This window comes from Pungitius pungitius, chromosome 7, assembly GCF_949316345.1.
Source record: "Pungitius pungitius chromosome 7, fPunPun2.1, whole genome shotgun sequence".
In the NCBI taxonomy this organism is placed as follows: Eukaryota; Metazoa; Chordata; class Actinopteri; order Perciformes; family Gasterosteidae; genus Pungitius; species Pungitius pungitius.
The window spans coordinates 7,413,111-7,429,383 of record NC_084906.1 but is presented as its reverse complement, the minus strand read 5'-3'; the positions used below and the strand labels follow the sequence as shown (position 1 = coordinate 7,429,383).

The 16,273-nt window shown below is 46.6% G+C and overlaps 1 protein-coding gene across 2 annotated transcripts in view; it reads left to right on the top strand.

The window, feature by feature from the left end:
* lpp (LIM domain containing preferred translocation partner in lipoma) overlaps positions 1–15,714 on the top strand; it is a 110,757-nt gene extending 95,043 nt beyond the window's left edge. For both annotated transcript variants that reach the window (XM_037469363.2, XM_037469365.2), the window contains 3 exons: positions 9,366–9,544; positions 10,942–11,062; positions 12,171–15,714. In XM_037469363.2, the coding sequence (XP_037325260.2) occupies positions 9,366–9,544; positions 10,942–11,062; positions 12,171–12,299 (429 nt within the window). In that variant the 3' untranslated portion in view covers positions 12,300–15,714. The remainder of the gene's footprint in view (positions 1–9,365; positions 9,545–10,941; positions 11,063–12,170) is intronic.
* Positions 15,715–16,273: the final 559 nt, after the last annotated feature.

The window sequence follows — 16,273 nt, the reverse complement described above, 5'->3', positions numbered from 1 at the left end:
TATCCCCATGTGACTGTTTTTACTTGCACTTCCCGTGAATACCGATCCTCCGAAGAGCAGCCTGTTTAAGTGTGCTGTAATGAGACCGATGAAGTAACACAAGGTCGCGGCAGGAGCACAGCTTCCTATTGAAAGAGCAGTAATGAAAGAGATAGGAAGAAGAAGAAAAAACGTAATCTATTTCTGCCTCTTTTGACAGAATTTCAGAGACCACGAAGGTCACAGACGCCAAGTCGCTTGAATGTCATTATGTTCATTATCTGGTGGTGTACTTTGGCTCTGTTATTTAAAATAAATGGGCTTCGGTCTCATTGGCTGCCCCCGCCCGACAGATTTCCGATGCGGGGGCCGTTTGCAGAGTGCACTGGGCAGCCCCCGGCCTGCCAGTCACCAGGAAACGCTCATGAGTGACTGATGAGCTTTTAACCCCGGAGTCTGTTGCTTCTGTCTTGGAGAGTGGCGCTTTGGCCTCGCCTGCTCGCTCTGTATCATGTTGCCGTGTTTTGAGCTTGGCTCAACCTCCGGTCTGCTTCCTTTGTTTTGTGATATACATTCTTCACAATCAGACCTACTTTTTACAGCACAAACTCCTAATGTGCATTTGTAGCTGCAGCGAGACTCTCTTAAGGAAAGCCCCTTTTCTGTGGTGCCTTCTCCAAACAGGCTCATCACACACGTGGGAAATATTCCATATTTAGAGGCTTTTGAAGAAACCATACTTGTTATTATTTATTGATTCCTTCTCCTGGCCACATTCGTCTTATTTTTAGATGTAAGATTTTTCTAGGGGATGAAAATGCAGAAGTGTGCATGAGCCCGAGTCACTTGTTTGATACGCAAGTTAATGCATTGTTCTATTAAAAACCAATGTTCACTTTATTGTGTTCCTTAGTGTCTCACTTTTGGGAAATGCAAAAATCAAAAGAGGAACTGTGTGACATGTATTTTGAGACTCCAATGTTTGACTGCAATATTTTTCTCGTGAATACAGGATAAACAGACTCCACCCCCCCTCAGTGACGTGGCCCCTCCCTCTCATATATGGCTTAGCCTGTGGGAACAGTCCCAGCAGAAAAGAAGTGGTTCTCAGAGACCAGAAAACAGCAATTCCAAAGATTTAATGGATTTGTGTCATTGGGGTGAACTTGAACTGTCAGTCTGTGCAGGGAACCATCCCGGGCACGAGATGAAGGGCTCTCTGATACCTGCTTTGTTCATTGAACAAATCACTATATACAAAGGACACTGTGCTTTTTGGTGCCAAATGTATTTCCTGCAGAGGAGTTCTGCACTTGCCGACAGGTGCTGTATATGGACCTTTGGGGAATAGTTTGAGAAGTAAGTGTTCTGTTTCAATTTAATCGGGTTTGATTGCAAAGTAACCATTCCCATTAATAAAGGTGAACACACCTCTCTACCAACCCGAGTCAGTTGTGACGTGATATTCTCACACCCATCGCACCTTGTCACCAGTTTCACATTTCACTAAGGAACCTATAGCTTTATGACACATTTTGAAAAAGCACAATATGGTCAAGTTTGACGGCTTCATAAGCGTTTTCGACTTTTCAACATCAAAATGGTCTGTGTACCTTCCTGCTTCATGAATGTTTTACAAGAATGCAGCAGCCTCCGGTTCTGATGTAGATACGTAGTTACATCTAACTCTGTTGATGTAATCCCTCAGTAAACATTAAACATGGTAAGCATGAGTTTTAACCAACCCGAGGCTTTATAACGACCAACCCACGGGTGATGTCATAATAACTACGCCCACTTTTTTTACACAGTATTTTTTCTTTTATTTATGAATTGTCTTTTATTAATTTTATTCACGTTTTAAAAAAACTCTGTGAAAAAATGTTGTTTTGCTCCAAACGCCGACACCCCCCCATTCTTATAAACACAATATCTCAGGAATGTTCCTTACCGTACGTCCAATTAGACTCAAGGATTAACTGATAATGATTTTAGTGTTCTGTAACCTTTACTAACCCCCTTTTTGGCAATCACACACTAATTAGGAACATTGCAAACACATGTCTAAGAGGAGAAAGCGATGACATTCTGGTAAACATACAACAGTGAATCTGTAATTCTAGTTGGTACTTAAAATCTACTTTGAACACGAACGTACAAAAATAAAAACTCTTCTCTTTTTTTCAAAAAGTGTGTGTGTTACCACTGCTCTGGTCGTGTTTAGCGAATTTAACAAGTGAGTAAAAGCGCTCTATAGTCATTCAATGCAGATCGCAGAGGGACATTTTACGAGGGTGGCACAGCAGCCGGAGGCGACAGGCGTGGTGCCGGCTTTTTTGGGGCTGCTGGTAATGGACGTCCTCCACAGCACATCCTAGCGGACTACTCTCCCACCAAACAATGGGATATCCCCGAGCACTCCCCCCGAGGCCCCCGCTGTCATTGAGCAAGGGGCTTACGCGGTACAATGCAAGCAATCGCAGTCAGACCGCTCCTCTCGCAGTGGGACGCCAACGATGTAAACAGCTCAACGCAGGAAAACCCAGTTTGCATCGCTGCTTCCCTGACAGCAGTAATTAGAAATGACTGCACGCCACCCACACACCTGTCACTTCCATGTGATGGATACACAGGTAGCCCAATCCAGAGGCTGAGAAGTCCCCCCCTCGTCGACACTGCGGCCTTTCTTTCTTTTTTAACTCGCCGTCTGAGGCACCAACACGGAGCGGCTTCTGCTTTTCTGCTGACTGCGTCATCAAATATTCATGGCTGTCTGCATTAGCTCGCAGAGTTCTAATTGAGTTCTGTATATTCAGACGTGATTAACTCGGTCTAATTCCTCAAAGGCGGGAGCCAATTAGATAGCACTTGCATGAATAGGGTTTCACATCTTAGCGCGTCTGCACACTTGCCAAGACAATTATGTGTGGGGTGTGTGTGTTACTCTGTAGTCCAGTGGGTGTGAGCCCACTCAACGCAAACAGGTCATTATTTCTTATTACTGATCCACTACAGGAAGTGCAGCTGTCCTCTCAGTTACAGGCAGGCAAATGAAAAGCACAAGTGTTTGTTGTTGGAGTAGGTTGTTTGGACAAGAGGTGGAGGGAGCCATTCCAAATAGAGGAGGACCCGGCCTTCCAATCATCCCTTATGTTTTTGGTCCAAACACACTCTCACACACACACACACTCACACCCCTCCCTCCTCCACCCAGGAGAAAGCAGAAGAAAAATATATCTGTGACCCAGTGCTGACCCACCACAATGTCAATCCAACTCATTGCATGAGAGAACTACTGCCGGGGTTCTTTGTCAGTTTCTCTCTGTAACCAGAGCAGGAGACATTGCCCAAAGTCCAGAGGGGTCACATTCTGCTGCGGAGCTGAATTTAAGGCAGAGAGGCAGACTGGCAGGGCCAGCCACTTGTGTGTGTGTGTGTGTGTGTGTGTGTGTGTGTGTGTGTGTGTGTGTGTGTGTGTGTGTGTGTGTGTGTGTGTGTGTGTGTGTGTGTGTGTGTGTGTGTGTGTGTGTGTGTGTGTGTGTGTGTGTGTGTGTGTGTGTGTGTGTGTGTGTGCGTGTGCACACAATCAGGGTCCCGCTGCCAGCACAGGCATCCACATTAGCACTAAAACAATAAATGTAAACAACAAAACAAATAATTGACTCATGCCCAGAAAGGCCCAGCAGGCGCCGGTGAAAGTGACCCTCAGGCCCGAGGCAGCTCACAAAGCGCCCAGGCAGATGAAACCAATGAAAACATCAGTATGACGGGCTCTGACGGGTCGGACATCCCTAACCCGGTGTGAGCTCCTCACGCAGACGAGACAGCGCGGGCCGAGGTGTCTCCAGGTCGGAGACACCCACACTCGCCTGACTGGCGTGCACACGGATGGGTGTCACAAACGCTCCATCTGCAAATCACGCCGCCTGCGGTTTTCAAGGTCGCCGGTCCGAGAAGAAAAAACAACTGGAGAACCAATAGGTGAATCGCTTTCTCCGTTGCGTGACATGAGCGCTCACAACACGACCCGCACACACACACACACACACACACCTCAGTCGGCTGCGTCCAGGCAGCAGATGTGGGCGTTGAATGACGCGCTCATAAACAAGACAAGGTTTCATAAAGGAGTCGTGTCTCGTTAACACATCGTCATGTGCACGCCCCGCGTTGCTGACACGCCACACAGACAGATGAGCGGGACGGACAGTCGCCACAGAGCAATCTGATATGGGGAGTTAGAATGTGAAGGCCGGGGGCGGGGCTCCTGTCAGGGCTCCAGGGGACTGGGAGAGATGCTCCCACGACCAGATGATAGGAACACACTCGGACCTCCTTACCGCAGCAGACCAGGGATCAGGAGAGAGAGGCGGTGCAATGAACCGAAGAACACTGAACCTTCAGTGTTGACGGTTTAATAAATGAACTGAACAATTGTTGAACTGAGAGTGAGGTAGGTGTGCTTCACTGAGCGTCTTTGTCAGCTTTTTGTGGCTGGAAGGCAACTGCTGTGATCGAGATATTCTTGATTGACATGCGATGACAGGTGGGCTGTGCCAGGTTGAGTCAAAGCATCCTGGTATGAGGTAAACTCTGGTTTCTAGGAGAATGCAATTGAAAAGCCTACTGATTATAACATTTCCCTCATTAACTCACTTTTTTAAATTTTGATTATTTATTAAAAAACTATTTTTAAAGTTTTCTTGAATGGATGCTAATTTTGAATATATATTGTTTATTGAAATCTCACGTACCCCCATTTGAGAACCCACGTGTAGAAGTGTAGAAACTTAAATAAGATCCCGGCCTCCATCGACAAATGCCGATTCCTGCCATCCTCTGTGGGCCGAGACCTCTGGGATTTGGGCTCCAGAACGTCAGAAGCAAGTGGATCCTTCCTTCCTTTTGACCACGACTGCGTTTTTTCTTAACTGACTTTATGTATCTACCAAAATGAATCCTAATTACTGTAAATGTACAATGTTTATCAATGACTCACAAATATCACTCTGACAGAAAATCACGGCTGGAAACTGATTTTGCAATTAGTATTCACGCAGCGGCTCCAGCGCCTGTAAACACTGACACGCGGGCAGTCTTGCCAAATCGTCTGTTTAAATATGCATGAGCAGGAGCTGGTGCCAAGTCAGCTGTGAGTGAGGTAACTGCTGCTTCCTGGTGAGAGCACTTGTGAATGGTACTCCAGGAGACCTGCCCCCGTGCATTGATAGTGTAGCGTGGGGTAATTAGGCCACAGTGTGTGTGGAGCTGGGGGGCGGGGGGGGGCGGCGCGTGTTGCATGGGATGGGTACGGGAATGACTCCACCTCCAGTGTGTTCCACACATCTTAATGAAAGTTAGGTGGAGTCTTCTTGATGTTCCTTTCAGTGACGAGAGACTCGACTGAGAAGTTTTCAAAGCTTTGTGAAAACATTTACAGCCGCAGTTTAGCTTAGCTTAACTTGCTTAGTTTAGCTTAGCTTACCTTAGTTTAGCTTAGCTTAGCATGACGACTGTAAAAGGGAAGAATCGGGTAACCTGTCCGAAGGCAGCTGAATTCATTGAACTTTTCTAGCAACTTTTTTTTTTATCTGTACAAAAGCGTACGTTTATAAAAGACCTTTTGTGGTTTTCCTGCATGTTCTAACAATCCGCGACTCCAGGAAGTCGTGCACCCAGGACTTGTGCAATATGTACCACAGGAGCAACACACCAACACCGATATTCCATATATACACTTACGTTTACATACCACTAAGAGCAATATCTCAGTATGTTCGTCTAAATAATGCCCCAAACAGGTCTGCATACAACTCCAATGACCTGGTTATTTTTTGTCTTGTCTTATCCTGCCCAAAAATCCAACATGTAAAAAGTCAAATATTGTAAAAAATGAAAATCTCCTCCTGCTGCCTTTTTAACTGGCAAACATGCCACTAACTACCAAAATGAACCATTGTAGATGTAAAATAAAATACTGTCTAGATGGCGTAATTCCTCTGCAGGGGGTCGGGGACAGCCATGAAGAATAACAATGTGGAAATAATCTCCTCGCCGGCCTCGTTCACTCACAGCATGTCATATAGAGGCATACGTATGACATCAAGACTGTTTCATAACCAGTTACTCGCAGTCCCCCGCATTAACTTAAAGCGATAAAAGGGAGAGAGGCTGCTTGTCGAGGTCCATTAAGTCAACGGACACCTTCCCTCGGGAAGTAAGGGGCTCAGTGATTTGACTCATAGTTCACGACCAAGTCAGTGTGTCTCATTCACTGCAGAGCAAAGCAGCAGCAGCAGCAGCAGCGCTCAGGCCTTTCCTTCCAACAAGCGGCTGAGCCCCCGTCAGCAGGGTGTAGTTAACACGGCATGGCCTGGCACTGACCAGCGCGTCCTGTGACGTCTGGACTGATTCAGATCATCCGTAAATCTGGCATCGCTCTGAGGGGATTCGGCGTGCCAGGTCATACATGGCGTGCGGTCTCGCTGAAGTGCAGCCTGCCTCCTGTCAGCCCAGAGTGGCCGCGTTGAAAACACCCCAAAAAAAGAGCGCCTAGGTGTAAGAAACAGTGTTGGGGAACAGATTCAGCTTAGCAACATGCCAGAGCCGATTGTGTTTTTTACGGGCAAATGTGGAAAGTGTGTCTTTGTTTCACCTGGAGCTAAGCACACACCAATCCTTGGCCCCTCACAAGTATTCATTTAAATTAAGTAGTTAAACAGTGTTCATGCGATGCTTGAGACTGATTTATGAATGACAATCCGTTAATCGTCCATGTGCCAAACATTTGTGTGCTTCCAGCTGCTGAAACGTGGCAATTGGCTGCTTCTCTTGTCTTGCAGCACATTTTAGGGAACTGAATGTGATTAGTCTAATATATTCAGACCAATTGATTCATTGAGAAGAGGATCTGCCAATGAATCCAAATGCTGCAGCCTTAATTCTTATGTGTTTAAAATAATGAAATAGTGTTTTTTCTGTGATATTTGTTTACCGGTTCTCTACCGTTTTAAGGTATTCTCATTTGAATCCAGGCTGACCATGGAAATGCGTGTTAGAAGTTATCCCCTTCTATTGACATTTGTCCTTCACTCCCGGCACCCCAACAGGCCGCTGTGTCAAACGGCGGAGGGCCCGACAGAAGATCATGATATAACTATTTAGCAAACCACTAACGGCTCGCAACGAGGAGAAAAGGGGGGGGGGGGCACAGTTGATGCAAACGCACTTCCACTCGCCCCTTCGGTTCAGCAATAGGGCCGCCTGACCTAAATTCACTTCACCTCATCTGCCTAGACATTTGTTTAGCCTTCTGGGCAAACACTTAGAGAAATGTATGAGGGAGAGAGAGGAGGGATGGGAGGGGAAAAAAAGAATACATATGCTTGAATACATCACATTTAGTTAGGGGGGGGGGAGCCGGGCATCGGCAGACATATACAGCCCTCTAGTGGCAAAGTGCAGAGGACCTGGATGTGTGACAGAGAGGACATGATGTGATTTACGCCGATTATCCCGAAAGCATCAGTGGAGGTTGAGCCCCACACACAGACCCCGTGTGCACTGTGTGTTTTGACATCAGCTTGTGTAACAGGCCCTGCTAAATGTCACCTTACACCAAATGGAAGAAGGCAGGAGCGGATAAAGTATCAACAACAACAACGCGGGCGGAGCAGAATGAGTAGAAATTGAGGTCATAGAATCTCACCGTCGGGGAGAGAGAAAGAGAGAAATGATTTTTTTTTTGTCTTTTGAGCACTGTACTCATTACAATGGCCCGGAGGAACTGTGAGCCGTGCAATCATATGCTCTAGTTAAGCTAAACAAGGGCAAGGTATTCCCACGTGAAGGGCAGATGAGAATAAGTAAGTGGGAATGCAGACAAACGAGTTAAAGTAGAGGACGCTTTAGTGCTACTTGGCCCCGGCATCTTACTCACATTTTCGGGTCGCAAATGCACTCTGTCTCTCTCTGTCTGTCTCTATTTCTATCTTTATCTCTATCTCTTTGTATTTCTATCTCTCTCTCTCTCTCTCTCTCCCCACCTATAGCTTTCTCTGTCTCGGTGTGCGTGAGACAAACCCCGAGGGGTCGGTGCAGCGAGCTCATTAAAGGCTTCATTCCACTTCCAGGATCGAGCGGGATTGCAATGTGGACATTGTTTATACACAAATGTTGCCCTGGGAATAATGTTTATTTCTATTACCGTCTTGGAGGGGGAGAGAAAGAGAGAGAGAGAGACAAAGCCGAATGCGTGGCCTGTCTGCACACATTGCTTTTCATGAAATAATGCCTCAAGTGCTTGTAAGAAGTGGCTTTTTTCTTTTTTCAAAACCACCTTTTCCCACCACCATGTCAGACATCAGCCCGTCCTTGCTCCCCCTCCCCCCCCCCCCCCCCCCCCATTCTACCACGACACGCAACGCTGGCACGTTCTTTGAACCCCCCCTCCCTCCCTCCCCTACCCCCTTTTCGTTCATTACGTGCGAAGCACAAATGTCACCGCACGTGGGGAGAGAGGCTCCACCTCGGCCCGAGCGGCTTGCAGAAGTGTCATCTTAAACGGCAGGGGCCCCGGCAGTGCGTCCGGGGGGCAGCCGATGACGCGTCCCCCGTGTTGCTACACACCCCGAGCTTTGTTTGGAAACACTGAGGCAGCTCGCTACTACAGAGTGAGCCAATTGGAGCAGCTGAACCGTGCACTCTTTAGCCCAGTCAAGCGCAGAGGAAAAGAGGGGGGGGGCGCGAGGAGAGAGATTCAGAGATCCAGGAAATGCCTGAGCAAGTAGCAGGGGGCCCGTGAGCCCTCAGACGGCCACATCGGGCCGCACATTGATCCCCCGCACATGATATATCCATCCCTAGTAATTGCATTGCTGTTTAGAGAGGCGGTCGTTATTTATGAAATATTGAAATAACAAATGGCGTCTCTCGGCAGATATTAAAAAGAGAGATGCCACAGATGAGTCAGAGGCCGCCACGTCCGCCCCCCCCCCCCCCCCCCCCCCCCCGCCTCCCCCCGCGGGCCGCTTGCCCAGTCGCCTTGGCTGCAGAAAACCTGCAGTCATCACAAAGTGGAGATATTTACTGCTCGCACTCTTGCATACGGGGGGATGAGGAGCCAGTGAGGGGGGGCTGAAATACGACTGCGTGTCTGGATGCGAGTGCGGATTCCGTCAGCTTCAGAGGCAAAAAGGTCCTGCGTGGGGATTTATTTGTAGCGCCAGCAATGGGAAGAATAAAAAATAATCTTTTCTTAATTTTTCACCCTGGTTAAAATCTGTTCGCAGACAATGGCCAATGACAGACGAGTGCTCAAACCAGTCATCAGACTCACTAGATTCCTCATCAGGTTTGTTGTGTGACTGTGTGTTTGGTGTCTGCAGAACACCCTGGAGACCTGCACCATCTGCAGTAAGCCCATCATGGAGCGCATCCTGCGGGCCACGGGGAAAGCCTACCACCCCCACTGCTTCACCTGCGTGGTGTGCCACCGCAGCCTGGACGGCATCCCGTTCACCGTGGACGCTTCCAACCACATCCACTGCATCGAGGACTTCCACAAGTACGTCAAAGACATTTTCTCTTTTTCGGACCACCCCCTGTAAACCCTGGAGATGGTTGTGGGTGAGAATCCCAGTAGATCAGCAGTTTTATGACGTACTCAGACCAGCCCGTCTGGCACCAACAACCACGTCCAGGCACTTAAGGCAAGTTGTCTTCACCGCGTCTAGATGTCTAAATGCACTGAGTGGCAGCCCTGTGATTGGCTGAGCAGCAACTTGTGTTAACGAGCAATATAACGGGTGCACCCAATAGTCTATAATAGTGTATTTAAACCTGATCAAATCTCAGATCTTAGTCCTTCCTTCTGGGGGAAACATTTTGGGCTCAATGACCATATGTCCAACGCAGACATAAATTCAATGTTAACTTTCTGACATTGTGTCACACTCCAGCGATTGCATAACCGCCACCTTAACCGAAATGTCCCTGTGCTCAGTGACCAGAAGGGAAACAGAAGTAAACAGCCCACTTCTCAGTGTGAGCGCACAGCTTTTAGCTCCGCGGAGTAGCCGCACCAGGCATTTGTTTAATTCCACATGACAAGTGTGACCTGAACTGCCCTTTGTGTCGAGGAACATCGGGGCCCGGGGCCGGCGCTTTCGCCGTGGCTAATACCGCACAGGCCGCGGTTCCCCAAAAGCCACACGAACTCCCTCGCTTCCCGTTTCCCAGGCGTTGGGTTACTATCACAAATAGAATGTCTTTTTCATATCCTCAACGTTCCTATTGTTGGACACACGTGTTGCTGCTCACGGCATTTCCACCGTTGCTGATTTGAAAGTGTTTCTGTGAGAGTTAGTTTGGATATCTGAGGTACCACTATGTTTAGCTTTTCCTCAAATACTATAATATATTTATATATTTATATGAAATATTTCGTGGACGGGAAAATTCTGCTTTTAGTGCCACCTCGACGGTCGAGGGAATGAATAATTAAAACAAAAGAAATAATGCACAAGCTGTGCCTTTCCCTTTAATTCACTGTGTCATTAAGTGAAGGCAGTATTGGTGAATATCCTTGCACAGTTTGAAAGATTAATTCCCACATGTGGCTACATCGAATCACATGATCATTCTGAGAAGTTATTATCTCGGGGAGCAAAGCAGAAAAAATGGTTTTATATTTTTCTCAATAATTTATTCTTTTTATTCTTCTAATGGCATTAAAATACACTTAAGAGAAAAGCAATTACTTGTATGACTCGGAAGCCAGAAATGCTGTTCTTGATTTATTATTTAGCTTTATTAAGCAACCCTCTAAATCTGGCTCCTTAATTATGTGGATTGTCTGTTTTCTTTCTATGAGGTGTATACTTTTGGCCGGAGAAGTCACATCGTGTCCCAACACTAGCTGCTGTTCAGAGCTGATTTCTGTGCTTTGATTCCATTGCGCAGGAAGTTTGCCCCGCGCTGCTGTGTGTGCTCTGAGCCCATAATGCCGGCACCGGGCCAGGAGGAGACCGTCCGCATCGTGGCTCTGGACCGTGACTTCCACGTTCAGTGTTACCGCTGTGAGGTATGCTCTCCATGTGTTTATCTCCTCAGGTATGTTTCCCAGCTCCTGGGAACAGTCAATATGGCACAGAGGAGAGGCCCTTTGCACACACCCGTCCCTCGTGTCACCTTCTCAGAGACACCCAATCATCCTCGCTTACCTGCCTGGAAATAGCTCTCCATCTCCCCTCTGCAAAGTTCATAGACTTACATAGTAACCCATCTGTCAGCCGCTCGCCGGCTGATAAAAGCACCGCTGAGGAGCGACGTGCCCGGGCCAGAAGAAGAGAGGTAACGCGTCAGGCTGTCACAGAGCCGGTGTGTCAGCGCACGCCGAGCGCTTGGAAGACATAAAGGTCAAAGGAAAGCAAAGCAGATTAGTTCAGCTGAAGGGGGCTCAACAAGAGAAGATACTTTGTCACCAGGGAGCCTTGAGTAGATTGTGTGTGTGTGTGTGTGAGATGTTGAGAGTGTAACCAGACATTGAGGAAAAAAAGCTATGTGTGTGTCTGTATTGTGTGTAATTGTTTGGTTGGGATGAAGTGTGTTTTGCACATTGAGGCTGGAAGTATATAAATAAGAGAGCAGTCAGAGGAGTACAGTCCTCACTCGGGCAGCGTTTGGCCTCATTATTCATAATTGCGACTCAATGTTCTTCGGGACTGAACTAATTCTATACCTAAAAAGGCTGAAGTGGAGGAAAAGCTGTAAAAAGAGAATATGTAGATAGAGAGGTTGAAATACATACACGCATGTCTAATGTAAATGCTAAGTCATAATGCTAACATGTTTAGCATGTCTAACATATTCCCAATCGGAGTCTGGGTCAGATACTTGGATACTTAGATTTACCACAATGTTGATAAAATATGTATCTGACACGTTGAAATAAGTTATCTTATTTCCACCAGCTGCTCGATCAGATACAAAGGCGCTGATTTGAAAACCAACGCTCAAGTGATCGATACAAATGGAATGGCAAGCGATGTGACTAACCAGCTGCTGGAGAGAATCGTTGGGCCAGTAAAAGGGCTCCTATGTGGCCATGAGCTGGTGGAACACACAACATGGTCCTGGTTCTGTCTCAGTGGATCATCTGTGGACTGAACAGTCTTTGTGTGTCCCTGCAGGACTGCAGCTCTCTGCTCTCGGAGGGGGACAACCAGGGCTGCTACCCTCTGGACGGACACGTCCTCTGCAAAAACTGTAACAGCAACCGCATCCAGGACCTCACCGCCAAGGCCACCACGGACCTCTGAGCGCTCGCCGCGCCGCCACCTCCACTGTGATATCCCTCAGCCCTCGCTCCCTCTCTCCACCCCCCCCCCACCCCCACCCACCCTCGCAAACATACAGATCCACAGACGCTTGCATTCCTCACTATATATATATATATATATCCATACATATATACATATTCACTTCCAGTAATAGCAGCATCACGTTGACTTGCGTACACGTATGTATTGACTCGGTACAACCACAGAGGCTGTGTTGGGTTTTTATCTGTGCTGTTAAAGGAACATTTTGGGAAACGTGCTTGTACTCTTTCTCACAGAGAGTCAGATGAGGCTACTGTCATGTCATACAGCAAAATCTTGTTTAAGAAGAAGGTGGTGCTATACAACTAAAAAATGAGTACATTGTTCTGATAGTCAGTGCGTTAAATATAAAGCTAAAATCAAAAGGCGGATAGAAAACAGCCATGCTGGCTTTGTTAAGTCTTTTTTATAATAGGTAGCTGCTGGCAAAGAAATAGTGGTATTAGAAGTAAAAAGCAACATCTCACTTTTAAACTTCTGTTTTTATACAAAAAAAGCCGTTCTGTGACAGCTACACTAACTTTTTACAGTCCTTATGCTAAGCTAAAGTAACAACGCTGAACTAAATATTGATCTTCTCATCTAACTCTCGGTGAGAAGGCAAACACGTGTTTCTCAAAATGCCTTAAGGCAAACTTCTTAAAATCACTCAAGGATCCACCGGTTAGCAGTTCCAACACACATCATCACTCAGTATTATTATCTCAAATCATAATCATCATCAACGCCAAATGTTTGGGGTCCAAATGGGGTCTGACTCCACCAAAACATGCAACATGTTAAGCACACCTGCCCTGCTGGGGGTGTGTGTGTGTGTGTGTGTGTGTGTGTGTGTGTGTCAGTATTCAGGAACGTCTCCTTCTTCTATAGTCTTTGATCTACAGACGGTACTCTGATAGGAATAACAGTAAAAAACAGTTCTGCACAGGTGAGCACCAAAGAATTGAATTTAAGCTGCCATATCTACTGCATGCGGATCTGCATGCGCCTTTAATGAACGATCCAATCTATCAGCCGGGACCACAGGAAATCAAGTCTAATCCTCACTAGGCAGCTGTTTTAAGAAAAATGTTTCCTTTTGTACTTTCCTATGGAATTTGCTTCTATGCATACAATAGATCATTTGCTGTTGGCCTGAACATTACAACCATGGCTCTCCATTCGTCAGATGCGGCTTAATAGTTGAGATAAACTCATCCACAGTGACACAGGTTGGAATAATGGTTGTAGTGTACGTGGTCCGACAGAGTAGACGGATTAGAGGTGGCTGCAATTTTTGATGTTGGTTGCATTGACACTTTATAAGAGGCCTTTATGAAAAAGGAAATATTTTACCTGTACAGAGAGTCCTTATGGTGATCCTTTAATCAAAGACTCTGCTGTTGGTACTGTGTGACTTTGTGCGTCGCTGTGCTGATCATAATGAATTGTGACACTGATCTGTTATATTTAAATGGGGGGATTTTAAGTCGATGGGCAAAGAAGGGACCACAAGAGTTTCCCATGAAAATGATTGATTTTTATCTGTTCCATCCAAGAACGACAGCCAGTTGACCAGCATTTTGACAGTTTGGTTTAGTCACTAGAGCCATACGATGAGTTAAAGGTACCCTGTATAGTTTCTGGTTCAGTTGTGTTTTTATGATCGAGTCCCTGAGGGAGAGGTGCGGATTCCCGTTGAATCTGATTGGTCGATTTAGTATCAGAATCGTCATCGCAAAAATACCCCAAATGCTGTCAGATGGGGGGGGGGGTCCTGTGTCCTAGAGCCCCTTGTGTCATAATCTGTCCATTGTTTTGCGCTTCTACATGTGCCTTAAAAGGCCGTGAAGATGACGACCACATGCTAGCAAATAAGGATGTAAACGTCGTACATTTGTTTGTTTTTTCTTAGTCTTTGCGATGGATTTGACGGTGCCGATGTGTTACCGGGGTACACGCTTTGTAAATCACTGGGCTACTAAGCCTGGTAACGAATTACAACATATTTTCTACACAGAAGTAGTTAAGTCTGTGCACTGCTGCTCCAGTAGTTTCTCATCGTGTCCTCAGGAGTGTTTCCATCGATATATTGAGCGCAGTTCAGCGGTCACATAGAAACAGCCACGCCAAGTATTTAACAACCAACAAGTGCTCAGCACGTATGCCAGGGACACATTTTACACTCCTCTCCAGCAGTTCTTTTCTTTTTAATCTCATATTCCTATTGGGTTGCTATAAATAAGTCAAAATGTAAGAGAAACGCTGTGCGTCTCCTGATTTGATCTCTAACAGAACATCACACCGGCTACACGAGGCCACACTTAGGTCCATCTCATCGGCTAATTGAACAGCTGACTCAGCAATCCAGCTGGTTATCGGTTGTCAGGCAACGTGGTATTTCATCACGCGCGTTGCTATGTAGGTTTCGGCCCTCACATTTGTTGCCGTGGAGCTCGAATCAGTCGGCAGCTCCGGGTGGCCTTCTGTGAGAGGTCAATGAAGGGCTTTCATGATCAGACATTAGAGGTACAGCGTGACTAAATAGTTTGTTAACATGCTCCTGCAGTGCTCCTTCCCAAAAACAAAAGACACGGCCAGTCAGTGAGGAGACCTTTGTGCTTTTGTTGATCTCATTCTAACACTGAGGCAATATGTATCGGCAGCGTCAGCCGTGCTACGAGGCATGACCATTGCACAGCCGAACCATTCAGGTGTTATCATGCATGCAGCAATGTCGCCATGTGAAAATAAACAGTAGTTTACAACGCAATGTGTAATTCAGCCAATCGGGTCGATTGCTTGGGAACACAATGGACCTGTTATGTTGCACATTGCCAAAGAGGCTTAAAATAGGAACTTTATCACATTATTTAATATGGAAAACCTTTGTTTTAATCTAGGCTTTTTTTCTGATTTTAAACGATTTTGATTAAACATTTTAAAATGTGTTATCTTTGGCTTATTAGCACATGTTTTCTACCAGACGTCCCCTGGCAGTCACAGTGGAACCTTCATGTGCTCTAAAAGCAGAATCCAGCTCTCCTGTTTTTCTTTGAAAGGGCGGTTTGTGAACATGTCTTCTGTCCCAAACCACAGTTAACAGAGCCAAATGATTTTATTCCTTTTCTGTTTTTATTCGTCCAGTGCATTTGTGTTGTTTTGTCCCACCTGTGTTTGTAAAAGTGCCTTTTAACCCAGCGGCATCCAATCGCAGTAGAAACACGTCGCCCATGTTTCGGGTCAAGTCTGCATCCACGCGGTGGAGACCTCCATCTGCCTTCAAAGGCGTCGAGGCCTTCAGCCTGTCGTTGTTCAAGTGCAAGTCTACCAGTGTTTCTCTCTCCCTTTCTTCAATAAAAGCTTTGCAACAGCACCTTGTGACTGTGTCTTTCTTCAATCTTTGGCTGTATTTTGTTGAATCCCTGATAAGTTGCTGGCTAACCCGAGACCTTTTGGTTCCTTGTCCAGTAATGAGCTCTCTCTCTCTCTCTCTCTCTCGTGCCAATGTGCTTACACATCCTTGATTCATTTCCTCCCGTCTCACCAGTCCCCAGACCCTCTTTAACGGGTCAATTAGCATCACCTGCTTAATAGGAACCATCCTCCACTCGCGATGGTCCTACGAGTGTCTCCATACACAAATACACTTTTTCTTTTCTCTTTCGTGACCACTGGGATCCCCCCCTGATGGAGCTCTTTAAACACTCGCCTGATTTAGACCTTTCCATTGGTGGTCTTGTACTCATGGGCGTAGCTTACAGTAAAGCGCAGGGTTACATCACCAGCCTCTTGCTGCTCCGGGCCTCCGGCCAGGCGGCCAACTGCAGCCTGCCGTTCAACCCCTTAGTTTCCTCATCTTTTCGGAATGCCAGTAACGTGGAGATGTACTCACTAAAACACGCTGGAGGCAATACAGCGCATGCATGCAT